Raw genomic sequence first — 27,725 nt, forward strand, 5'->3', positions numbered from 1 at the left:
CCTGATGTAACTATCACTGACACTGTTATCTGCTCTGTTATTGAATCGTATGTTGTCATATACTTGTACTTGCTAGAACTTGTGTGTGAGTGCACGTATGTATATATTTTAATTATATAAAAACAAGTATCAGCATCACTGTTTTTTTAAAAAAAAGTACAAAATCTGTGACCATCGAAAAGCTGTGTAGAAACAAATGGGTTACAGTCGAGTTTTTTTCTCTCTTCTTTCTATGGAATTCCTATACCGTCCGCGTGGTGGTGGAAATTTCCCATGATGACGTACAGGTCTGTGCACACCGTGAGTTCACTCAGTTTGCAAACTAACTCGACTGGAGACGCACGTATCTACTCATATCTGTTGAAGTTCTTCATCGTTTATTACTGATAAGAAGTAAGAATTTACTTTACATACATCCAGAGTTACGGTTTATATGTTGGTAATGTACAGAGTAAATGTTTGTTCTGTAACTTTTGAATGTTGTTTGTAAAGAAAGAAAGTAGGCAGCGGCGTCGATGTGTGGTACAATTGGTAGGTAACTTCTACTGGCGGAGGCATTTTTAAGCATATTATTGGTTGAAAATGTGTTTAAAATGTATTTTATAAAACTTTTGGAAGAAGTACAGCAACGACGTTTGCTGATGTGGCATTCCCTCGGTCAGTGCCAGTATAACTTAGTGTAATTCAAAGCAGGTGTGGAGAACAAAAAAATAAGCCGTTTTTTTAATTTACTTTCATCTCTGTGCTAATGCAACGTATTCGACTGGTAGTATTTTTATTTTATTCGTGCTGTTTTTGTTTAAAAGTCATAACCGCGAAGAAAGCAAGCACCGGCTGAATCCTAAACTTTTTGTAATGTTTAGCAAAGCCCTGTTTAAAGGCGTGTGTGGTGGGGACGGTTCTGCAGTGGTACATATGGCATGTCAGTTGTCAGGGCTAATAGAACTTGTAGTTCAGTAGACCTGCTATCTGCCCGTGTGTATACATTGTGACTTATTTTAACCTGACTATTTTACACATTGATGTGCTTTTATATGTATATTTACATGTACTAGTTACTGTACTAAATTCGTTTTCACCCAGAAGACGTGTTGAGACTGTAAAATACCAGAATAGTAGACACTCCTTTTTTTGTTTGTTTATTTTGGTATCCGTACAAGTACCAGCGTAACTGCTAATAATAATATTCCCTGACGCTGCTCAGAACTGGTGGTTTGCTGTTCTTGCCGGATCAGGAGACATGTTGCTGGTTAAATTGGTCTGTTAAAAATACATTTTACTGTAATGTTCGAAAGTTAACAGTTTGTCGTCGACTCTCCTAAAATAATGTATTTGATTAAAAAAAAAAAACTGGTCTGGGATTTAAACCAGTTAGGTGCCCAGTAAGTACATATTTGTTCAGTTCCCTCGGCTCTTAGCTGCCCACCAGCAACAGCTAACATTTGTAGTCTACTGTACGTGAATAAATATGAAATATAATTGGTTTAAATCTGTGCAGGGATTTTACATACCAGTTCGATATTACCAATGTGTCTTCCAATCGCCCACGCTTGGTGGTCTGTACTGTACAAGTCTTTGGCTCACCAGTAGCTGTTGGGATTTTAAGTAGAGCTTTAGTGTTTCCACCTGCAATATATGAGCAATAAAGAGTTTTTGTTACATCAGTAAATGGTAAACGCACTTAATCGACAGTAATTGCAAATCCGGACTTTCCGAATACCAACGCTGGATAATCCCCCACAGTTTCTCAGTTTTAACCCGGACATAGCCATGCGCTGCAACTGTGGTGTTACAAAATGCAAATGAATATGCAAAGAGAAGGTGAACCAGTATAAGAAAGACCCAGTTTTATCCGTTAATAGGCAAAAGGGATTGAATAAGAAATTACAGTACCATGCTTACTAACAAAAAAAAAGAGTACCACTTTCAGTAGGTATAGTTGGTTGTGGGTTTGTGTGTGTGCACTGTACAGTGTGTGGTTTCAAGTTCCAGTTGTAGAATGATAATGCCAATATAGAAAATGTGTAACTTTTATTAAAGCATTGGGCTTTTATCTGTATATTTATGTATAGATAACTGTGTGTGTGTGAACAAAGAACAAGAGAATACAAATGTCATATGGATTTGAATGATATGGTTGTCAAAATATTTGAGCCTCAAGTCTGTTTTTGTTTTATTCAAATAAACCAGTTTGGAATAGTTGCTGACAGTTAACCTTGCAGAGTATAATTAAACAAAACTGCACTCTGATTTCCATTCTAGAATAATTCTGTGTATCCCCCCAAATGGGTTGAAAAGTAGGCTTTAAAATAAAATACGTTTTCATTGGTAAGATCGCCCAGTGCTCAAAATAATTTACTTTCAGTAGGACACATTTCTTCTTGTTTGTTCGATTATTGTAGATACAGCTTTAAGCCTGACTGAGAGGATGGCAACGCGCATATTTGTGGTAATCTATTACACTGCAGCAAAATGACGGTCAAATACTTAAAAAAAACTGTTCACCCGTCTGCATCTGAGCCATCTACTTCTGACTGAATTAGTACTACAGTGACCGAAGCAGTGGTAATGCACAAAAAACACAAACGAAAAATACCTTCTTATAATTCTGAATGGGAGTTGAAGTACCCGTGGCTTGTTTATCGAGATGGGAAAATGTACTGTAGTGTGTGTGAAAACTGCTAGGCGAAAACAAAACAAAACAAAAAAAAACCACACACACGGATGTTGCTTGTTTTTGGAATGCAGAAAAATAATTAGAGTACAGTATAGTGATGCGTGTATTAAAATCGACAACAAAAGACGTGACTACCTGAGTACACAAACAGCAACTGCCTAGAAAAGACTAACCAAAACATTACTGCCCGATCTTTCAAAGAAGCGTCATTAGCTTCCTGAAGAATTCAAAGAGAAGTTTTTACAATTTCACCGTTTCTAACAAACAGTGCCAGGTTGGACAGATCGGAAATCTTCATGCCAAGCAACATTTACAGTTCACAAATTGGTAGAAAAACAGGTGTGAGTAATCACGACCGGAAATGAGAAGCAGCACATAACTGTAATGCTCTGTGTGAGAGCAGTCGGCCGCATACTGCATCTATATTTGTAATTGAGGTTGTAGGTTTCTAAACGGACAAGTTTTATTTTTTCCTCAAATTGAGGGTGGGAAATTTGGGCTGCGTCTTAAATTTGAAGGAATACGGTAATCTGTTTGTAGTTTCAGTTCATGAACAGTTTCTCCAACACGTGGCAATGGTTATTTACATCTCTGGCAGAATTTAAATGCATTCAAATCATAATTCTTGTTACAGTTCATGCTGGTTCAGTATCTCTAATGTTACAGTATTCAATACTACACATAAATATACTGGTAATTCTCTTTAATAAATAGTATAAAACACTTTTTTTGAAATTAAGTTGGCAAGTGTAGCCTAACTTGCATTGGATTTAGTTTGTTTTTAAACTGTATCCATGGTAATGCAGGCTAATATATTGGCTTTTGTTCCAAATTCGTTGCAGATCTGCACTCTGAATATTCTGAACTAAACAATTCCAGAGTTTCAGATTGCAAGCTTGTAGTGCAAGGAGGGCTTTTCCCACATCATTCTATATTCCCATTGCCTTCCTAATTAGGTATGATCCTACACAGTTTAGTTCTGGCTCAGTTTAGATTGTACAGATATATAGCAGATTTACAATGGGAGAAACTGTCTGTAGATTTGTCCCTGTGATTGTTTTAAATTACAAAGCAAACAACGTTACTTAAATGTTTGGATTGTTACTGGTTGGGTTACAACAAACTAATCTATTTTTTATGATGACCTCATAGAATAAATGTTTTCAAGTTCGCTCTGCGCAGTCATGAAAACATATGGAAAAGTTGACGGATCTCTGTTGCTAAAACAAAGTTGAGCTGAGGCTTCTGTGGAGTTTTTTTTAAATTATTTTGAGGTACCTTGTATTCACCCTGATACATTTTTTGCAGTACAGCTGGATCTACAGGTACTATGGTTTGGGTTTTGGTGCCCGTAAAAGTACTTGATGACACTGAAGACTCACAGGCACATATTAGGTTTACCGAACCCCATCGTTATGGATGAATAAAAAATAGGATCAGCTTGAGGCTGAGCGTTACTGATCACTGGAGGGTTTTCAGTTTTGCCTGTGAATAATGTTTTTATAATGTTGAAGCTGATGCAAATGTTGGGAGTGTCGTGCAAATCCCTCTCTCTTGGACAGAGCTAATTGTTAGTGTGTTGGGGACTTTTTCATTGGTTCCTTCATGGAAACTTCAAAATGGTTTCCATGGAAACCAATTCAGCCTGTTGAGAAGATGAAGGGACGCCCTTTTGCCTAAGGATTAAAAAGAAAAAAAAACTTTATTTCCACTTGCAGTAAATGATTATTACCCCTTTTTTGGGACTAAAACAAAGTTGAAAGCTGCCTTTGTTGTGTTTCAAAAGCAGACTGACTCTTGTGTTCACAAGCTGAGCAGTCTGGGGACATCGGGATGGTGGAGTGTGTGCTGTTGCAATTTTAAAATAAGGGCTGGGTGGAGTCAGAAACCAGCATTCTTCTGCCCAAAGGAAGCGCTTTAATGACTGTGTTTATAAACATTCCCTTTTAAAAAGTTAGTTTTGAAAACTGACAAACTTTTAACCTTCTAAAACAATAAAAAAAGTAAATTTGATTTTTAATTGGGTGTAATCAAAATGCGTATTGAACCAAATACATTTCTTTGAAAAAAATCAGAACGCAAGCTGTATTTATGTAATTGGATACTTTCTAAGTCCATATGCTACAGTACCATTCTGAAAGTTTTCAATCTTTTAGAAGTGTAAAACATATATTCCCAGTGTGCTATAATGAGGACAGTCAAGTTAAACATGCCCATAATCAGACCAGTGACATTTCATATCGGCTATGAAGCTCACTCAACTCAGAAAATGGCGCTTTATCATCACTGGGTAGGAAAACACCAAGTAATGTATGATTTTTAGGCTTCAGTTGTTTATTTTATATTGATGCATCATAAAAGCATCTGAAGGGCTATACTATACTGTATTTCCAAAATTAGAGTAAGTTATCATAACAAGAGAAAATAAAATGACAGCTACTGTAGATGCTAGTTAAAAATGCTCCAACGGGACTCCTGAGTGGCGCATCTGGTAAAGGCACTTCACGTGGAGTGCAAGATGCACCCTATAGCCTGGAGATTGCCGGTTCGAGTCCAGGCTATTCGACTACCAACGTGGACGGGAGTGCCCAGGAGGCGGTGCACAATTGGCTGAGCGCCGCCTGGGTCGGGAGGGCTTAGGTCGGCCAGGGTGTCCTCGGCTCACCACACGCCAGCGACCCCGGTAGACTGGCTGGGCGCCTGCGGGCCTACCTGTAAGTTGCCCAGAGCTGCGTGGTCTTCCGACGCTGTAGCTCTGAGGTGGCTGCATAGCGGACCTGCAGAGTGAAAAAAGAAGCAGACGGCTGATGGCACACATTTCGGAGGACATGTGTCCGTCTTCGTCTCTCCAGAGTCAGTGCGGGGGTGGCAGTGGTGGGTCGGGTTAAAATAAAAAAAACAAATAATTGGGCTTTCCAAATTGGAATTGGAAAATGGGTTAAAAAAAAAAACAAAAAACATTCCTTAAAACAGGAATGTGTGTGTGTGGCTTTTTTATGTATATACTTTCAAGAGAAGAACATTTTAGAATTCTGAATGTATGGAATGTATGGAACTTGATGTAGCATTGTTGGATAATGTATATGTTAATTGAAATTCCTGTGTAAATTAAATAGAACCCGAACTGTAACTTGTTTATTAAAATGTTTACATGACACTTTTCTGGATTATAAAATAGAATTAAGAAGTAAATAGTTTATTGTGCAAAAAAAAGATCATTCAACTTTTGCACAATCCTGGTTATTGCTTTGTCATTTGACAAGATCAAAAAATCCTTGCTGTACTTGATTGCATACTTTCCTGTGTACAGGACTGTGCTAAATTGAAATTCTTCATGCTTGTGTACTGTAGAGTATGAATATGTGCTGGAATTAGCATACATTAATAACCAAAGGTAATCAAAGCTTTATTTTTTCCTGTCTCTTGGAAGTGACATACTTTACTTTTTGTGTAATATGTTTTCTGGGTTAATTCCAAAATGACTGCTTCTCCATTAAGTGCTGGGGGAAGTCCATTTTAGGTAAGGCTTGGCCAGGCCAAGAACACACACATTGACTGGAGATTATAAATGACAACACTTTCTGGCTTTGTATGCATCTGTCTTTTAGCAAAAACGTGCTTCAGAGTCTATTCTCATTTTCATTTCTCATGAAAGGCATACTGTTACAATCCTTTTCAACAGCTACAGATGTGCACAACTATTCCTGTTTCATTTGGGAAGCGCAGGTAATTGTTACAGTACTTGACTGTTTGTTTAAGGAGGATTGTAAAGGCCTTTGTTTCATAATTTTTTAACAAAGATGTTGAGCTTTTCGACCCAGTAGCTTCTTGGTCCCATTTCTCCACACCACCAAATACAGCCTGCTACTGTATAACTTAAAGTACATCATTTAACTCAGCTCTCTTTGGTGGTCTTTAGAAAGGATTCAACTTTTTTTTTTTTTTTAAATGCTGGAAAGGCAGGTGGAGACAATAATTAAAAATGACTTCATACTGTACACTTTTTTTGGAAGGAGCAAAACCAAGACATTGGCACTTAAAATTTAACAGCAGATGGGCCTTTCCATGAAACTCCACACTGAGTCATACACAGAAATGTACAAATGTAACAAACGTTCATTGAAATGGTCCAGATGTGAATTTAGAATTGAGAAATTAAAATAACTTGGTATTGAAACAATATATTTCTGAATGATTGCTGACGTCCTGGAAAGGTACAATTAAATACAAAATTAAATGACGTTTTCTGGCAAATGCAATGACAAACTATACAGAACAGCCACCCCAGTTACAGTAAGCAGATCAAAATGTTATTCTCCAGCATATTTAAAGAAGAAAGAGCTGTTGGTACACAAGACCTTTCAGAATAGACCTCTGATGAGGCCTTGCTCACATAGACTGTCTGGAGGCTGGGAATATGGTCAGGGTTATTTGTGAACAAATGCTGTGGAATTTGAAGCACTCACAAAGCAGCCTAGACGTCCAGTTTTATCTACCATTTGAATGATGGTACCATCATAGTAACAGTGCTGACCCTAGAAACATTTACACACAGCATTGCTGGTGGTAATAATAACTGCAGGGTTTGTTAATAAACATCTCAATCCCCAGCAAACTCCAAGTAAAAGCAATAAGCCAGTTGTTAAATGTTGTTAAAGCAGGTCGTCATGACCAACATCCACCGAATGTCAAAACCAGACCAGCGTTTCCCTGCTGTAAAAAAGCTAGAGAAGTACAGTATGTGGTATACGCAAGGGATCTGATAGCTTATGAAATAACTAAATAAATAGTACACAGTAAATGAGGACATTCCCATTTCAACCTTGTCTTATTCTGACATGATCCCCACAGAGGACGATGTACTCAATTACTGTATCAGGGTGAGACTTGGGGAGGGAAGTACAGTACAGTATTCCATAATTCAGATATAACATTAGTTTCCATTTAGTCACCACTTATCACAGCTGTAGGTATCCACAAGCCTTCAAACTCTGTTGCCCTGGCTTTTTTTTATTTTTTATTTTGTAATAAGTTGTCTGTGCTCCGTCACATGGGATTTGTGGTTTGACTTTAACAGTACACCTGAAAGTGTTTGGTCAGGAGATTGTTGTGTAATTTTAAATATTTTATCTTAGATCTGTGTCAAGACTTGCTAGAACTTTGATCAAATTTGATCACATTTTATTTATACTGTAAGAACTGATTTATTTCCCTGGAATCTCTGGAATTTTGTAATCCATAGTTAATAATGGAATAGGCCTCCATTGGGACTTTGTTGGACTCACAGTGCAGAACTGTATATACTGTAACTTACTGTGACAATTCCACAAGAGCCTTCAGATGGTTACCACACATCCCCTCTTCTGTATGTACTGTAACTAATGTAGCTTGCAATTTTAAAGCTGGAACCTAGTCCTGCAAAAAGTGTATTTCCAGCAGCCTGCATTAATGTTTTATTTTCAACCCAATGTCTGATGGCGATTTTATTTTTTGCATTCTGTCTCTCGTTGGCTCTTTGCTTCTCAATGCTCAAATCTAAAATATATTTGTAGAAAACAGAAGTGAGTAGATTCATAATGGGGGTTTTGCAGTATAGACAGGTGGAAGGGTTGAATGGATGCACGCCTTCCTCATTTTAACACCTGCGAACAATAGTCTGTGCTGCTGAAATGCACCCTGACCCAGACTCTAAGGGCTGAGGTGTCTACATGCAGTTTGTGAGGCAAAAACTGTCCCCATATTTTCAGATTGCCGTTTTTGTCTGTGGTGACAATTCGCTGTCTGTCTCTATCCAAGTCTGTGAGTTTCTTGTGTTAGGTTTCGGCAGGGATTAATATCCCTGACAACAAGCGCAGTAGAAGTCCTTCAGATACAGTAAAGTGTAATATTTGTTCCAAATTCTGTGGCGGTTTTGTCTGTTGAAGATGTGGTTGAAACTGAGTAAAGGGGGGGTCCATGGTGTTAATGTGCTGTGTACATGCATAAGATGCAACTCAAGCACCCACATGGTGAGTGTGCCTGAAGGTGGTAAAAATGCCCATTTTGATGACCTTTAACCAAATGTTGTGGGGGATGATAAAGATACATTTTAAAAACTTGTTTTAATAGCCAAAGGTATTGGCGTAAGAGGTGCACTTGAATGGAATGACCCAGATGTGCAGTAAACTTGTAATGTTGAGAACCTCTGCAGTTTGGCTTCATGGTGACATCCTGTACTTTTCCACGGTCCTTTGCTATTGAAGCCTGTATTGTACTGTCTGGTTTTGATTAAACTGTTCAGTATTGTTAAGAGATGCTGTTCTACAGTACATGCTGCAGTTATAGATCATGGAAACCTTTTTTTTCATGGTACCGACCCCTGTAATCTGTTCTCTGTTTTCCTTTGTGGGAGAGAGTTCCGATGACTCTGTCGGGTTGAACAGGTTTATTTGGAGCTTGGCTGTTTATTCTTTCTTTTAGTTGTGTTTTCTAGCTGATCTGCTGCTGCCACAGGAAAGCATTCAGCCACATACATGTGATTTCTTTGTCCGGTTTTCCCTTGGAGATTTAAAATGAAGTTTGAGGTTAAAGAGCGTCTCTTATGTGAAACACAGCTGAAGCGAGGCGTTCAAACAGCACTCTTGTGAGTGTCTGGCTGATTTCAGTGGAGAGAAGCACCGTAGGCTAATTAGAGCTAATCTCATTGCTAGCATATCTACTGTTGGATACGCATTAATCAAACATTGTTGCCAAGTTTGACAAGGAAGGTTTGATTTAGGCCTAACAGTTAAAATGTTCAGTCCTGAGACACATGTACAGTAATAATAACAAGTCTTTAGAGATGCCTAATTAGCTAGACATAGACATGCAATTAATGCTTTTTTTAATGAGAGATGATTACTGGTAACTGTGTTAATTTACTGTATTTTTTACTGCAACAATACAGTAGCAGTCTTTTAGTTAGAGTAGCCTACACTGCAGTAATTTGACTTTTTTTAAAAACAGTGTACTGCACAGTCTACTCTGCACACTGAGTTATCTGATATGTGTCCAGGAACAGACACCTAGTGATTGCACTGACCAGGCCTGTCACATTGTTGCTTTACTTCCCTGAACTAAAGATAAGTTTGTAGACAACATCCTGTAGCAGCAGGAGCAGGACTGTTTAAATTGCAGAGCGATGAACTGAATAGAAGAATTCGCAGACAGGGGAAACTTTATGGGACTAGCTTTAGGGCATGTAAACAAACTGGAAAGCCAACAGCGTCTGGTCCCAGTCCAGTACACAGAAGGATCTGTTACTGAAGAATGTTAAACCGTACTCTGGAATCATATTTTAGTTTGTTGACTCTGAAGCTGCCTGTATCAACTGAGAGTTACGGTAGTTGTAACAACCTTGTGTGATCTGACTTGCACTTACGATTTCTACAACCTTGCATGGTTGTGTAGTGTAAATGCCAAAGCCCACATAGTATTATTGTGTAACGATTACTAGAGTAGCGTTTTACCTGTTCAGTTTCTCATGCTCCATGTCATGTTCTCCACAGAAATCAGGACTGACACAATGGGAAAAGGCTGCCTGACCGTGACCAAGTACTTCCTTTTCTTATTCAACCTCCTCTTCTTCGTAAGTCCCAGTTTTTACCTTCTATTTTTACACTGTGTTGTATTTGAGGTACTGTGCAATCAGAATCAAGTAACGCAGCTTCTCAAGCTAAAACCACTGGTTTCAAATTGTAAATTTTAGGACCACTGCGCTGGCCGCATTTGTACATAATCAATCATAATTATATAGTTACAACAATTCTACAGTATAAGGCCTAAGGCTTATGTCTTAAACTTTAATCTTGACTTACCCTCCAGGAAGATTGCAGACAACACAGCTACTTTACATCACTTGTTGTAATGGAAGTGGATAGTAATGCATATTGATTTATGTGTGTTGATGTATTGACAAACTAGAGAATAAGTTTACACTCAATAATGTATGCTGAATAATGTTAATACTGTGTTTTAGATATGATAAAGTGTGATGCCTCCACTGTATCCCCATCGCCTGTGATTTTATCCCATGCAGGGCATAATAACACACATTCTGTTGTAAGGTCATTTTGATTGGGTGCTCCTGAGAGGTTATTTTCTCAGCTAAATCAAAACGAAAGAAGAAATAAAAGCATCGCAGCTGTAATTCATATAAGCTCTATCCGAGACAGGACTGAACCCACACAACATCAATCTAAGAACAGCACTGTTCAGTTAATCCTGGTGCGCTTTGTGTGTAGCGGGAGGAACAGTCCCTGTTTAAAACATGTTGGTGGGTTTGAAGCTATACCACTGACTCAAAGGCCCTTAGTGGGGACAGATGTGGAACTGTGCATTCCTTAATTAGGTCGCAGTCCCGGTCCCTTAATGGGCTTGCTTGGCTCTGTGCTCAAGTCTCGACTGCCTTTCTACTCAAATGCCCTTACTGAGTACTCCGGACGCTGGCTGACGCAGGCATCCAATAAACCTGGTTTTCAAACAACTTGTGTACTGTGTTAATAAAATATTGACACTCATAGCCTAGCATCCACTTTTAAAATATGCTGTCTTCCCACGACATTTTAATTTGTTAAGCAAATGGCATCCCTGACATAATCTGTAAATATAAAAAGCTACACCTCCAAGCTGTGTGTAAGATCCTGTCACAATTGGCCAGACTATCATGCGGGTAGGTAGTTCATATTAAGAAGTTCTGTTTTTAAAGCTTGTTTTACATGATGTAATGAAATGACAAATGAATGCTGCAGGCGTTAGATTTCCTGGTCGTTTTACACAAACAAAAGGGCCTGTTTTGTAACAGTACACTTGAGCCTTTCATCCCTGCTCTTTAAATAATCTAGCACCCGGGTTATTTAAATGGTTTCCAGTGAAGACATGTGAACACAGATTCTTTTGGAAAAACAAGTTACAACAAGAAGACAATTCAGCCGAAAATATTTCTGACGTCGGCTTGCCACTTTACACTGGTGGTGACTAAACATTTGTAACAGAATTAAAGAATTTCATTCTTCTTTCTTGTGTGTCCCTGTGAAAATACTGTTTCTGCTGTTTTCAGTCTCATCTCTGGAATCCATCCCTCAGATTGATCCTCTATAAATTGAGCAAAAACACTCTGACCTCATCACCCTCTATGACCTTTGTTGGTACTTGTTGCTTGTAGAACTAAACCTGCATACTGTCACACACTCTAAACTATTGAAATATATATTTTTAATGTAGAGGTATATTTGAGAATAATGTCTAAACCCTGATAGCAGGATAGTAGACAAGACTTGTTTCAGCCATTTGAGGCTGTGTTACAGTAGCTTAATTTAGTTCCAGAGAGAGAAATGGCATTCCTGTTACAGCACTTTGCTGTGTTGCTGAACATGGGGGACGACTCCTGCTTGGGGTGACTGTGAGTGTTAACTGGATCATCCTTCAGTTCACACGGCGGCTGCCCCCCCCCCCCATGAAATCTGTTTCCCTTCAAGCAGGGCTCGCCATGTGTGCCTTCGGGAAAACATTCCGCATCCGCTCAAATCACATGATTTATGTGGAAAACAGGAATCAAATCCAGATGTGGAAAGAGTCGTTGGGACAGAACAGAAATAGCCAGGGTAACCCTTTAGGCAAGGCTTGTAGCTTGCAGTAACGCATCAAGTAGCTTTGTACAGTTGGTAGTCAGTAATTAATGTGTCATTATTATGTGCTGGCAGCGTTGCATTGAAAGAAGCTTTACTAGGGGTTGTTAATCATTTTTAATGTCATTTTAAGAAGGTATATTTCAGAACCCATTATATGGCCCAGTTTGATGTAAATGTTTTTATTTTGTTGGGAGGGGGTTACTGTATAATAGTAACTGATTTCAATAAAAGGAATTCTCTTAATGCCCTCTCAACGCGTACTAGGCCGCACCACACAACTGCATTGCCTCTCAACAGATCTATTTTGAGACCGGTCACACATTTTAAAAAGCTCCTAAAATATAAATTAAATTAAAAAAAACGTGTTATCTATGTCTGACTCACTCTCAAAAATGTACTTTTATTGATAGTTTTTACTTACAGTTCTCTACAAAGTTATGTAAGTGTGTGACACTCAAGGTAATTGTTCTAGAAATAGTTTGTGTTTAGTCTTCTGGTAACAGTCGAAGTGTGGGCTCTTCACAGACATTTTCTTTAGGAATAAATACATATACCCAAGAAGGCTAGAAATTGCAGTATAAAGACTTCCTTTATTTTACTTTTTTTTTTTTCTTCCCACAGATTTTCGGAGCTCTGATTTTGGGATTTGGATTATGGATCCTTCTTGATAACCAAAGTTTCATTGCAGTTTTGCGTAAGTACTGGGGCTTGGTCAGATTTCACCTTTCACCTCTTATTAATTACACAGTATGAAAATCCTGTAGGCGTGATGTATAGCTTGAAAGATGAGAGACTTAACCTGGTTAGGGCTACCAGTTTGTGTAATCTGTTTGTGTGCAAAGACTTCTTTTAAAAGGGGTTTGAAGTTGGCAAAATATTATCAGTCAGACAGCCCTCAGTAACAATGTGTGAGTTAATTAAGGTAAGTATAATCTTGTTGAAATATGAACTTCCAGCTCAGTGTACAGCAGCTGTACTGTAGTTTTTACTACATCTGGAGAGATTTTTATATTTAATCCATACAAGTATTTGCAGATTTGCATGATCTAGATGCAAAGGATAAACTTAAGAGACTAGCTCGGTCCCAAACTTCACCTTTTATCTGATTGCCAAGCTTCTAGATGCATTGATATTTCTGTCCTCAAATGCAATTCGGTCTAAAGAACTTGCAAAAGCTTTGCACATTTCTTTTTACATGCTCACCAGACCACAAATGTCTTGCACCACAACTGTGAGTGTGTCAGACAGTTGTTGTTGGAAACTGGCAACCTCCCATTGTGAAATGATTGACTGCTGGTACACGCAGTGTCTAATTCAAAATTCAGGCTGTCAAGCGATTAATCTTGAGATTTAAAAAAAATGAATTTGTTAATCTTGGTTTTAATCTCATATTTAATTGATACAAAGTTTGTTTTGTTACTGATAGTAGTAGTATCTGAAAAACAATTCCTTACAGTTTCCTTTAGTCATGAATTGATGTTTTTCGTTGCCGTTTTAAATAATAATAATATTAAATTCTCTTATTGATAACTTGAAATTGCCTAAATAAAACAAAACCTTCACTGAGTAACGAGTATATACTCCATAATTGTAAATAATATTGTTTCAAATAAATGTGGATTGAAATAAAACAAAGCTACAATGTTAACGGGTCTGCAATCGGTAGCTATCGACTTTGCAACAGTACTCTGTCGAAACTGACGGGTTTCCTTTGTTGTATTGTTGTTGTCTGTAGAAGAACTACTATGAAGTGTATTTTGAGAAGAGAAAGCATGTTTAGCACGCAGGTGGTACAGCAGACTAGATGCACGCCTGTGATACTGGAACTCACTTTGACAGTAGATACCTGCCTTGCATTAAGAACATCATCATATTTTCGCATAATGTTTTGCTGTAGGAATGTTTTTTGTTTTACAGACTTATTTTCACTCTGACTCAGGTGAACCAATTTTCCCTGACTCAGCATATTCACGTCCTGTGTTACAGGTAATGAGACCCTGCCAGTGCGTTACATGTGTTATACACTATGCTACCCTTGGGATACTATGTGGGGTCATGGGGAAACACTTCAAACAGCTAGTGTTGTGACAGGAAAATGACCTTCACCTGAGCCAATTTGAAAAGCAATGGCATGAAAACAAAAAGACCAATGGAAAAACAATAAGGAGTTTGGAAGGGAGAATATTGTTATACTATGAGATTAGATTTTTGCATTACGCAGTATATAACTCTGGCTGTTTTTGGAAATTTAAAAAACTAGACCACGTCCTTTCAAGAGTAATTCTGTCACAACTTCAGTGTTTAAGTTGGTATGTTGCTTTTTTCCCCTCATACTTTGTCAGTTATCTCTTGTTACTTGGTAGCAAATTACAATTGTAATTATGCAATTCGTAATTAATTGCAATTATAATGTAATTGTAGCTGAACCTTGGCACACCTGCGTAATTGTAATTATATCATATCATTGATTGATTACAGTTCAATTAGCATTTATTTGCCATTCAATTATTGTATTTTCAGCCACTTTTGGTGACCTCATTTTGTTTGAACAAAATAAGTTATATAGTATGTGTCTGTATTTGTACCTGTGATTATTGCTTGGTTATTTAGAATAAATGGAGTAAACATGTTAATGTGTGTAGTTGTTTGTTACTTTTTAGTGTAATTGTAATTACTGCATTACTAATTGTAATTCAACAAAATAACCTTGTAATTACAATTTCAGTAAACAGTTGTGCTGTAATTGTAATTCTAATTGACCCCATGCCTGCTTGGCATAGCTGTGCTATAAATAGGTTTAATGGCCCGTAAGTTTAAAAAAATAAGTGGTTTGGAAGGAATGACTTTTGATAAAAGTTTGAGGAGTCAGGCCCTGGTTCAAGCCATGTGTGTGATCAGGCTACAAATGAAGAAGTAGTACATGGGAAAACAACTAAGGTCAAATGCACATAAAATGCTTACTTTGTAGATAGTGTTTGTTAGATCAGATTAGGCATTTTGTCAGGACAGCTCTTGCAGTCTTATAAACAATATTTCTATTGGTGAATTAACAGCTGACATACTTTAAGCATGTACCACAGAATTGTGACTAGAGTCCCTTTCACACTGGCACTCCTACCCGCGTCCTGGCTAACTGGGTCACAATCCCGTATAGTGTGAAACCATGTATCTGGGTCGGACCCGGGTTAAACCAGGATGTGGGTTGACACGCTTTGACCCGGGTTGAGTAAGACAAAATGCTTGACGACCATTCGTGAGCCGACGCAATAACAAACAGCCACGTCTGCGGTGAAAGTTTCGCTTTCGCAAGGAACGTTTCTGTTTATTCTGTTTAGCCATATTTTTGTTGCTTGAGACGCAGCATGAGACAGATCGCAGCAGGAATGAAGAATCATTTGCTCATTTGGGCTGACGGTTCAATCCAGAGAAGCTTGGATGGAAGCATCAGTAACAAGCTGCTTCCGGGGCATTGATACGTGCATTGTGTACTTGCGTCTGTCACCCAGGTCAACCCTGCTTTTAGGTTGTGACCTTGCCTTTCGAGGCGTCGGGTGCTTCACTGAAATTGACTGCAGAGCCAAACAGCTTTAAAGTCACACGGCTTGAATACTATTAGTACTGTAGCTACCACTGATTGAACGATAGCATTAATGTGGAAAATATCAATAGTCCATGTCTGCTTGATTTTTGGAGATCGACAAATGATAGTATTTGCAGCTGTAGGCTATTTATAGTTTCCTGCCTGAAACTTCACAAGCTTTAAATTATATGACAGAGTAGAACTCTTATGGACAAGGCTTTTTTTTTTTTTAAATACATTTTACATCTGCCACAATATGAATAAATGCATGACTAGTCTGTGGATACAGCAATGCTAATCATTGTTTCCATTACTTTTTTCAATTTGTGGTACAGTTTTGCAAAGCACAATGATAAATTCTGCCCAGCTGTCTTAGCAGTTGGTGCAGCGTGCACTTAATTAAAATCTCTTGGATTAAGTAACGTAATGCTCGTTTAAAATTTATATTTTATATTTATATTTTAGAATAGCTATGTAATGTACTAATCAGAATGAAAAATGTTAACAGATGCCAGCATGTTAGAGTTCATAAATTCTCATTGGAAGGTGCTGCCAGTGCTTTATTGCTTTGTACCACGTTCCTGAACTAGTTTCAAAACTGAACCAGCGCTTGTTTTACATGAGCTGCAAAAGTGCCATTGTGATGGAAACTATGCCTGGTGTGCTGAAATTTATTTTCAGTTGCAAATTATGTTTTATAGTAGGCCCAGTTGGCATCATACATTTCGGTGAATGTCTTTAACTATCTTGTACCCTAGTTTACCTCAGTACTGCTTGTTGCACATACTTGATTCATTCACCATAATCTGAGTTGTGGCCGAGTTTAGCAGGGGCACAAATAGCCATAGTAATCCCAAATGAGAGACATCTTCAGTATCCAGAAACTGGAGTAGGGCTTGCTTAGCAGCTGGTCTTGTTAAGAAACTTTAACAATTATTTTATCATCTAAAATGTTCTATTTTCCCTTTCCTGTTTTAGGATGTTTGCTATGATTCTGAGGGCAATATTCATATTTATTTACAACCATGCTAAATGTACACCTTTTTTAAGTGACAATCACACTGTTACAGAACTAGCAAGAAAAATCCTGAGGTGCATGTAGGAGCTCTAAAATGTACCTCCCAAGTTAATTACTTGAAGCTTTTTAACATCAGCATTTGTTTTCTCTTTAGAAAAAAAAGAGGGCTTGACCAGTGATTACTTGTTTTGTGAAGCAGCCGCTGAGTGCCGTATTTTATCTAGCGGGTTTCTCCTCGTGAAATATTGTTTGAAAAATGAAATAAACACAATTAAAGTGACTGAGCACTTAACTGTTTGTGCATTTGTTACAGGGACACTGTCACTATTGGATCCTTGTGTTCTTCTACAGCAAAGTTCTCCCTAGGCCTTTTCAGCCGGCAGGCTGCCCGGCTATGTGGCTATCGCCGCCCATCTTTAACAATAAGGATTGATTGCACTGCTGGCAGACTAGATCACTAAAATCTTGGAACCACATGACAGCTGTGTTGTGTCTTGACACAATTCTTATGTAACATTTAACCAGTCAGGCAGTCAAAGGGGTGGGTTTTCCGTTTTAAGCACTTCAAGAGGCTGAAATGTTAAAACGAGCAAAAATAGTGAATGAATGTGGAAATTACCAAACCGAAATGGAGAATGAAGAAGAAAATATATAAAATGAAAAAGAGCAACCCGATATAGTCAACTTTCAGCAATTTGTAGAAAGCGAATTGGAAGACCCGCAAGAGGGGCAGTACATAAAAAAAAAAAAAAGAAAACAAACATCGTGATAGTGGGTATGATATGTGGAGATAGAAAATGGAAGGGGCTTTACAGCAAGGAATTGGGCGGTATGAAGTGAGTAAATGGAGCAGTGTAGCCTGTGTACGAATTAGGGTGGATTATTCTTCTTTATTCAATGTTTTATTATTATTATTATTATTATTATTATTATTATTATTATTATTATTATTATTTAAATTGTTTGTCTTATTATATGTCTAAGGTAAGGTCATTTTTTATTTTTTTCTGTTAAGGGCTCCCGGCTATAATGATCTGCTTCCCAGCTATATTGAATTCCTGGGGGGAACCTTGCTACAGTATATCAGCCTTCTGTCCCCACTTGTTTCTTTCTTAACTTGCTGTGTCTTTCTTTTATATTGCGCTTTCACATTCCCGAAACAACAGTCAATTTTTTCTTTTTTCTTTTTTTTTTTTTCCAATGCTTTATATGAGGCCAAAATGTGATCAATGGAATGGTGTAGTGGGTGCCATGGGGAACCTCTAATGGTTTCAGTGCTGATTCAGCCATAACTATGAGATTGAATCGGTACACTTGATGAATGACCTGTCAGTGTAATTTAGTGGAACCCATAGCTTCCACTAGGGGTAAAGTTGGTTAAGTGCAAAATATTGTAGTAATCTGCTCTTTTCGGGGTGATCTTTATCCCAGTATGTTTAACATGGGGAGTACAGTGTGCTGTATAAATATAGTATGGGAACTCTGACATGGGTTTCTCAAGCAGCTTCCACGTGATTGACTTCTGTCTTTCTTTCTTTATTTCTTAGCAGACGCCCTTATCCAGGGCGACTTACAATTGTTACAAGATACCACATTATTTTTTACATACAATTACATTATTTTTTACATACAGTTACTCATTTATACAGTTGGGTTTTTACTGGAGCAATCTAGGTAAAGTACCTTGCTCAAGGGTACAGCAGCAGTGTCACCCACCTGGGATTGAACCCACGACCCTCCGGTCAAGAGTCGAGAGCCCTAACCACTACTCCACACTGCTGCCCTCTTTAGAGTGGTGGGGGCTGGACAAGGAAGTTGATCAGCAGTTGTATTATATCAGTGGGGTTTTCACATCACCTTTTCTTTTTATATTTCATAAATTTCATTGATGAATCTGCCAGTTAATGTCATGTATCCAGTGACGCACATAACTTTACAATCTCAAATCTACTGAATAGGAGTAACGTTGCAGGCCTGTAAATAAGGCAGAGTCATAAACCTGACAAGCTGCAATCGGAAACTATAGAAGAATATGGGGTAGGGAATCTCTCAATTAAGCTGTGGCTTGAGGTGGGACAGGATATATCGGAACAGCAGAAAATCAGTTTGTGAAGCCCACAACCAATTACTGAAGGCAGATGTAAAGAGTAAATTAAAAGCGTCTCTTTTCCGGGAAGGCTGTAAATCAAGAAACACAATTAGAGAGGGGCTCCTGGGTAGTCTGGAGTTGAAACTGACGTCTAGACGCTGGGAGGTTGGAGACGTGCAAAGCTGAGGTTGGACACTATAAGAACGCCCATCTTGAGGGGTGTAAAGCTGTACACATTCAGGGCATTTGTAGCACTGCATCCTAATGTATAATAATCAGGGCAATGGGGACACAATACAATACTTACGGTTCTCCATTTCTTATGCTTGGATGATGATGATGATTCCCTTGGTATCACGTCGGTTTGTTATGAGTAATGTTTACTCCATTTTACACTCGAAAGTGGGTTAGAGGCCTCTGACAGTAAAGCCATTTTGAAAGTAGGTACTGTGGATAATTTCATTTTAACAAGTGGTGAAGGACAGACTTGCACAGATTGTAAAATGTTTCAGTTTGATTCATTTTGGTTTTTGAAGCGTGCTGGATTGGCCCCACAAGCATGCGATGACTGATACAGAAATTTAATTACAAAGGAAGTCTAAACGGATATTTCCAGCCTGTAGGAGTTGCTCTTTATGGCCTCCTGATTCCCATCCACTACTGAGACTGCATGCTAAAGATATTCATCTTGCTGCCAATGATAGTTATGAAAGAATCATATTTTAGTGTAAAATGTTTATTGTGAGGCACTACAACACCATGCTGCACATTTGATACTTTTGAAGACTCCACAGCTGCACCTTACAAGAGAGTCAGAAACCAACTTGCAATATAAATTATTTCATTTTCTTTTTCCATATCTTTTTAACTTTGACAGGATTCTTTATCAAAATGAAACTAGGTGAACACAGAAGGTCTTTTTTTCATGTAAAAAAAAAAGGAGTGGAAACTTTCCACCTGTGCAAAAATAACAGCAGTTGGGCGCAGTGAGTGTGAGCTTGCATTGATTTCTCATCATCTTTTTTCTCTGCAGAGAAATCCTCCGATTCTCTGAAGGTGGGCGCCTACATCCTGATCAGTGTCGGCTCCCTGGCCATGCTCATGGGATTCCTGGGCTGCATGGGAGCCGTGTACGAGATCAAATGCCTTCTGGGTTTGGTGAGCAACCCCCTCAACTAACTTTGCATTTTTAACAGTGCTAGCTTTTGAAAACTTTCAAACAAATGTATTAAACAAAACAGTTTTAAAGCTCATCATTGCAACCAATATATATATGAAGAAAGTTATGATGAACTGAAATTATTTTAATAATTCGGCTTCCGCCTTAAGATACTATGGTAAAAAATAGCGAGGTATACTGATGTTGTTAAAGTTAACGTTTTTATACTTTACAAATATATATATCACTTTTTCTTGAAGTGCATGCTGTATAGCTTTCAGAAACATGTTAACCTCTAAGAACATCAGGTACTCCAGAATGTAACCATTAACCTGTTCCCCCTGCAACACTGGCCCACATTTGTTCTATGTGGTATTTAGACTGATGTATTTCATACATCCACAAGAGTTTTGCAGGCAGACCGGGTAATGGTCACACTAGTTGTGTTTCGGATATACTGTAGGTTAGACATTCTCTGTTTGAGAAGTGATGACTGAATTGGAAAATGATACCGAGAATGAAGTGACCTAGAATACTCACATCTGTATTATGTGCTTGAACTAATATGGAGCCATGACCTTGAACAAGTTTTCTTATTCTTATTACAGAGATGACAGAAGTGCAGTGAGAGTACATCTCACTGTAGCACTGACTGATGTAACATGTAATGCTGCACAGTTCTTGCACATCAGCAAGTTTGATATAAATACTAAAGAAGGGAGTTGTGAGATTGTTTGGTCTGCCATCTACAGAAATGACTTTACGACAATGTTGAAGTTTTTCTTGGAATCTGTATTAGCTGAATTAGTTCAATCTGTATTGAGCTAATTTAGGGGTTGTTTTATTCTTTCTTTTTTTCAATTTTATTTGCAGTACTTCACCTGCCTGCTGTTAATACTCATTGCCCAAGTGACTGCTGTAGTCCTCATTTACTTCCATCGTGAAACGGTAAGTGTGCCAGCCTCCTTAGTCTCGGCAAGCATAAAACAAATTTCCATGCAACACAATTGCTGATACAAAAAATAATAATTGTAACATTTGCTTACAGTACATACAAGTGTTTTTTTTTAAGCTTGTAAACCAATATTCTCCTATGGGTTCTGATATTTGAATTGCACTGAAATACAATGGGATTGCCACAACGCACTCAGCTATCCAGCACTGTCACCCTGCACTTGTGTGCATTATAAACTCTCGTCCCCTCTCCAGCACAGCACACTCATTCTTCATCAGCCTGCAGCCTAATGAGCGGTGGAAAACTGGCCCAGATTTTCAACCTAGAATTAGTGCTGGCCATTGAAGATACGTTTTACAGAATTCTCTGGCAGAAAGATACTAAAACATAAAAATGTTAGGAGCCAAGACACATCCACCCAGGCCATTTTGAAATTCTATATTACATAAATATATATTCTATGTCTTCATAAATCACAGGTTAGCGCCTACTTAATTAGCCTTTTAGCTTTTAAATGTTTTAGAAATAACTGGAGCAAAAAACAGTTATTGCTTTCAAAAGTACAGTCATAAGATTATATATAGTCCTACGCATTATTTTAACCCATTACTCAAATATTTGTATAGTATGCACTCCACAACTTTTAGATAACACATTGTATTGTCAGTTTCTCCCAGTTTATTTATTTCTTTCAATTCATAAACCTGTAAGAGAAAGCAGAAAATATTAATACCAGCACACTTTTATTACACTGTAAATCTTCTGCCAACCAACTAGAAACCTCTGCTGTACAACATCAGGAAAAAACTGATTTGCAATAAACTCAGAATATAAAGTTCAGTAATGGATGTCCAGGAGAACGTATACCCACAGACTCTGCAGAAACTCATGTACAGTTGGACAGTTCTGGTTAAAGTTCCAGCGTGTGAAATCAAATGGAAGAAATGTATAACTTGATCTTTGATGGCTGAGCTGCTGGCTTGGTATTCTTAAACTGTTTCATTCCCATTGGCAGAACGCATCCCTAAAAATTTAAAGGGAAACATCTGTAATGGGACAGGCTTGAAAGCATGATGGATTTCTACAGGCCTTCCAAAATGAGATGCAATCCATGTGTTAGCAGTTTAGTTATTTTATTTATTTATTTTTATTTTTTAAAGGCAGATTAAAATTAATGACAGATGAAACTTGTTTTCTGAGTTTTGAAAAAACATGCAGAGTGGGTTTTGTAAACAGTTATGTACTTTCCAGTTTTTAAAGTAGTTTCATGCTTGCACATTTACCATAGTATTTTATTTCTCAAAAGAACCACATTTTTCTATCCCCTAGATTTGTAATCTCTCCATTTCCTGTGCAGTTCAGTGTTGCTATTTATATTAATATGCCTCCGAGATATGTCATATGCTTTTTTCACAAAGCAGAACACAGAGTAGGTTGATGTGAAGGGAAAAAAAGTGGTCTGACACAATGCTGTGCCTGTCCGTTAAGCAGAGAATTGGTCCTGAACTGTGTACTGGTTGTGAGATGGGCAGTAATCGCCACTGGGGTCTATCAAACCCAATTCACTTGTTACCTGAGCTGGATTTGAACCCAGGCCTCTGGAGATTAAAAGTTTGTGAGGCTAGTCAATTAGTCGACTACTTACTAGCTGCTGTTTCTTTATTTATTTTTATCATTACATGTTTATTAACAACTTCAGGCCCTAGGGCTACAAATATGCTTATGTCACAAAAGTACTTGAGGAGATGAATTGTTTATTTTTAAATAAGTAAATGTGAACCTTCACAGAGCTGTAAAAGAATCCGCCCAGTGTTTTCTTGTTGTGTTGTTTTTAAACTGCAAAGACTATTTCTGTTAACAGCTGAAGAAAGAGATGTCCTTTATCATCACAGACTTGATTGTGAAATATGAAGGCAACAGCACCACTGATATTGCCTGGGACTACATCCAGAGGAATGTAAGTTATCCTCTAGCTCTGATATACAGCAGTTAGACCACAGCCCATTTCCAGCCAGCCAGTGACTGGGTCCAGTCTTCACATCCCCATGGTACCACAGATGTGCTTTGTTCTCAAACCCTACCCGTTTCCTTGCGTTTCGCACCTTAGATGGGTTATTTTTAAACTAGAACCTAAGGACTTTCCAGAGTTCTATATATAAAACCACACTGCAGCTGCTGAAACTAGATCATCTCTGTGATAACTCTTTGTATGCATCATCTAACTGCGATACGAAAAAAAAATACTCTTATTCTCCAATTGGGTTAGGAACATTTAAAGACAGTTGGTTAATATCGCCTTTTTGTAGCTGTACATTTTTTAAAAGTAAGCTATGAGGTTGATTCCATTGCTGTTGCGTAGAAACACTGTAAACGTTTACTGTTGTAACAGAAAAAGGTTCTGAACTGTACTGAACCCATTTGCTCTTGGAGTGAGATGGTAATGCCTGAGTGAGATGGTAATCAGATCTCCGTATCTCCTGTCAGGTTGGCTGCTGTGGCTGGTTGGGACCTGCAAACTGGGCAATGAACCCTGTGATTAAGAACAGCTCCATGGTGCTCTACCCCTGCTCCTGTGGAAACGGCACTGCGGACAGCGACTTCTGCAGCAGCAACACCGAAGACTGGCCAGTCTACAATGAGGTACTGCGCCACCGTGTGTACTGGACAGGGATTTCCATCACGCAAACAGACCTGGTGTTTTACATGTGAACTGTCTGTAATCTGCTGACTCCGACTGTGTGTGGTCATGCAGACCATGCGTTCACTATTAAATATCCACAGATCAATAAGTGGAACTGTGGGAGAAATGTATAAAAAAAAAATACTTAAGCAATAGCAAATGTTTAAGGTATGTTGTGGTGACCTCAAGTATCAACAATATATGATACGATAGTAAAAGAAACTTGAAGCATTTGAAAAACTTTTACCGTTGGTTTCTTTTAGTAGTGCTAGTAATTTTCAAAGCACCACAGGGATTTGTTTTTCAACCACATTATAACTGATTCTGCCAGAGTAGGTCTCTTCAGGACATTCTCTGAAAAAGTTGATACGTGGCATGGAAAATTTCGATGATAGGGAATGTTTTTGTAATCATTTAAATAAGGTTAAACACTCAAGTTTTAAAAACTGAGGAACCTGGGGTTGCTGTGAATGCAGACTCCTAAGCTCTGAGATTTGCTAGAATTTCACGTCCTCTGTTTAGCAAGTTTTACAAATAATCAATAATACTAATTTCCAAAGTGAACTTTAAGGACTGCCTTCTCTAAATCTTGCATACTATGGTTAGATTTGATACATTAAAGTAATATATATATATATATATTGTGTTCTTTTTTTTTTTATCAGGGCTGTATGGCAAAGCTACAGAAATGGCTTTACGACAATGTTGGAGTTATTCTTGGAATCTGTATTGGAGTGGCAGTCATTGAGGTAATTTTGGGTTGTGTCGTTGTGTTCCGTCCGCATCCCCCCCCCCCCAAGTACACATTGCTTCCTGAGGCACAATGGCTGTTCTACAGGTAGTGGCCACTTTCTTTAGGAAGCAAAATCTTTTTCTGTGTGTCTTCTGTGCACTGCTCTGATCCATACAGCTTGCGCATGACTTACATTAACAGTTGCCTTCCCCAAGGTAGCATCAGGCAGTCCAAGATTACTGCAAATCGGTGTTTATGGCTGACACCTTTCTGATTGCAAAGTCCTCTGCAGTCACTGTCTTCCCATACCGCTGGTCCTGATGTTGACCATTTTCAGTCTGACATACAGATACTCAATCAGACACGGGCCCTTTTCAAACTTTGTTGAATCTTTCCTTCTACTTGCATCTTACTAACAAGATAACAGTTGTAATGTGACGTGTCAAAGGGGTTAAATTTCCCTGCATAATGATGTACCTGCTTTTATAAATGGCTATGCCTCCCACTGTAACTCTGTAACCTTTACACAATCTTCGTATACTTCTTGTGTTGCAGATGATTGGAATGATCCTGTCCATGTGTCTCTGCAAGAGCATACACCAGGAAGACTACACTAAAGTCCCCAAGTACTGAGGCCATTGAAATTACCAAGCAAGAGATATGGAATTATGAACCAGTGTTGGCACAGGGTTGAGTTGAGGAACCATTCTCTATTTTAGTACTTCAGGTGCTCATCAGCCATTCACTGAGAGCAGCTCATAAATAACACATGGGTCGTGGGTCAACTTCTGTACATGGACTTTTGGGAATTCTAGTTTCAGACCTAATTTTTTTTTTGTTATATCAAAACTTTGAGAATTTGTCAAAGGCCTTCATGGATGCACCTGTGTAAATGTTTTTTTCCTTTTTCCTTGTTTGTTTGTTTGTTTGTTTGTTTAAGCACTTCTTTTAGTTGTATTTTCCCAGAGCACTTTTAAACTGTTGATCAGGAATGTAAAGACCTCTTAAGGCTCAGAGTAAGAGCATGTCATGTATGGTTATTTTTAGCTACATTTCACGAAGACCAAGAGGAAGCGAGCACCACCCATTTAAGAACACATTTTTCACAAGCTGCTTGTTACATACTGCTGTAGTAATTGTTCTCTGCAAATTGTGGCAAAAGACATAATTGCTATTGTGATTACATATTCACATATACTGTATCATTAATCACATAGGGACTTGGTGACAAAGTTGTTTCACTGCCCCTCAATTCATACTGTTAGAGGGGCTTTTGTTTGGACAGTTGTTGGCAGAAACATGTTTTGACTGAAAAGTTTTGCCATGACCATGTAAATGCAATAAGCAGTTCTATGAGCTGTGTCACATACACAAGGGTCATTGAACAGGATTTTTTCAAGATCTCTGTCTGTAACACTTAAGTCCTCCTGAAATGTGTTATTATTTTTTTTGCAATGGCGCCGCAGTTCTTTCAGTGACAGGGTACCATAGGATGGCTCTCTTGCTATACCATTGCAATGATATTCCAATCCATGCAATACTGCAGTTCTTCCCTTGAGCCTGTTAGTGTCATTTTCATTGCTCCTCTCGGCATTTGCTAATATTTGCCATCAAAAATCCACTGACCTGACTTGTCTTTAAATGGTTTGCATGTTTTTCTTTGTTTTTAATAAATGTATATGTTACTGTAGTTAAGGATAGCTAAATCAAGTAACAGAAGTTAGCCATGAAGCCTTATTTTGTATGTTAACATTTTTGAAGGGAACATGATTGTCAGATGTTTTCTATTCTCTCCTCCACTATTGATTTCCTTAGTATTGCGTATGCTCTACAAAATTATAACCACCTAAGAGTGAATTCAATAACTGGTAAATAGACTTTGGCTTTAGTTCTGGTCTTTTTATGTATGTGATGGTTTTGCCACAGGAGTGAGTGTAACCCAGCCATTGAGGTTCATGTTACTTTGAACCCCAATATAATGTCATTGGAGCTTCTGCCTTTTAAAGGACTAAAACCTAAGGAAAAAATGTATACCTATTACCTTGAATAAAGTGATATTTTCGAAACCTTGTTCAGAAAAATGGAAAGTATCAAGACTTGGTTAATACCCCTATAATGGGAAAAATGTATTTCACTTTTTTTTTTTTTTTTTTAATGTAATGTATATCAGGGTCACATCCAGAGCCTGCAGCATATTTTTTGTAACTCATTTTGGTACAGTAGAAAAAGGGGTGCATATAGTAGCTCCTGAATTAACATTGTAAGTTTATTTTAAGGAAATGGTGTTAATGTTTTTTTTTTTTTTAACTCCTCCTCTGAGGAACATTATAGCACGATGGCTGAAATGTAAGCATTTAAGAACTGGAATAACAGCATGTTACCCAAAGGATGAATGTTTCAAAGCAGGCAGTCGTGCTCCCAACAAAAACATAGCTATGGCACGTCTATTTTCTGAGCTGCTTGACTTTTGAAAACTTTGGTCTCAGTCCTAAGCTGACAAGAGGGACTAATGTCAAATCCAGCTCCGTAAGGGTCCTAATGACTGGGCATTCACCATTGTTCTGGTTTCAGGAATGTTTTCTATAGTACAGACTGTGCAAATAGCCAGCAAGGTCAATATTATTTAGTACTTTAAGCTTTAAGAGGCATGTTATTTAGTACTTTAAAATAATAAATGCTTTTTATTTTTAAAAAACATTTGATTGTAAGTACAATCAGGTGTATTCACACAATTGTTTCCTATATACAATATTAGAACTAGATTTTAGTATAAGGAGCATTATTACAAGGTACGTTTTTGTCTGGTAAATGTAATTAAAGTAATAATAAAAAATCACCCCCCTAATTGTGTTAGTAATCATTTCTTGATTGGTATTTTGGTTGTTTTGTGTGGTGTAATCTACAGCTTTCCAAAGACAGCATGGGCCTCTCTTTGTAAATTTAATACCAATGAAAGCTGAGGGACAATGACAAATGCTACAGTTGGCTACAATGGCAGAAGGCGTCTCAAGAGCTTTCCCTTCCAGCTCTGCGAATGCATCTCACCCCATACCCCCTCCATTGAGTCCTGGGAGCCTCTCAATCAGAGGCAGACACCTGTGACACATTGTTGTGGTGGTTTTCTGATTTTCATTTCGCTTGCGACCTGCACTGGATTCCAACTGAGGCCTCCAAACCAGAAGTAAAA

At 38.1% G+C, this 27,725-nt stretch overlaps 1 protein-coding gene across 2 annotated transcripts; it reads left to right on the forward strand.

Annotated features, from left to right (window-relative positions):
- Positions 1–240: 240 nt before the first annotated feature.
- On the forward strand, positions 241–27,383 carry LOC117434578 (CD82 antigen-like). Of its 2 annotated transcripts, none has more exons than XM_059003109.1 (9): positions 241–393; positions 10,204–10,283; positions 12,946–13,018; positions 20,045–20,169; positions 21,044–21,118; positions 22,987–23,082; positions 23,610–23,765; positions 24,471–24,554; positions 25,094–27,383. In XM_059003109.1, the coding sequence occupies exons 2-9, from the start codon at positions 10,221–10,223 to the stop codon at positions 25,169–25,171; spliced, it is 750 nt and encodes a 249-aa protein (XP_058859092.1). In that variant the 5' UTR covers positions 241–393; positions 10,204–10,220; the 3' UTR covers positions 25,172–27,383. The 2 variants fall into 2 exon arrangements, with proteins under 2 accessions (XP_058859092.1, XP_058859091.1); XM_059003108.1 differs by lacking the exon at positions 241–393 and adding an exon at positions 423–531.
- Positions 27,384–27,725: the final 342 nt, after the last annotated feature.

Source organism: Acipenser ruthenus, chromosome 28, assembly GCF_902713425.1.
Source record: "Acipenser ruthenus chromosome 28, fAciRut3.2 maternal haplotype, whole genome shotgun sequence".
NCBI classification, from domain to species: Eukaryota; Metazoa; Chordata; class Actinopteri; order Acipenseriformes; family Acipenseridae; genus Acipenser; species Acipenser ruthenus.

What these genes read in the sequence shown, in the direction of transcription:
- LOC117434578 (XM_059003108.1), top strand. An exon ending in AAGTTTCATTGCAGTTTTGC is followed by an intron (nt 13,019 to 20,044) that starts GTAAGTACTGGG and finishes TTTTCTCTGCAG; the next exon opens with AGAAATCCTCCGATTCTCTG. An exon ending in GGGACTACATCCAGAGGAAT is followed by an intron (nt 23,083 to 23,609) that starts GTAAGTTATCCT and finishes ATCTCCTGTCAG; the next exon opens with GTTGGCTGCTGTGGCTGGTT.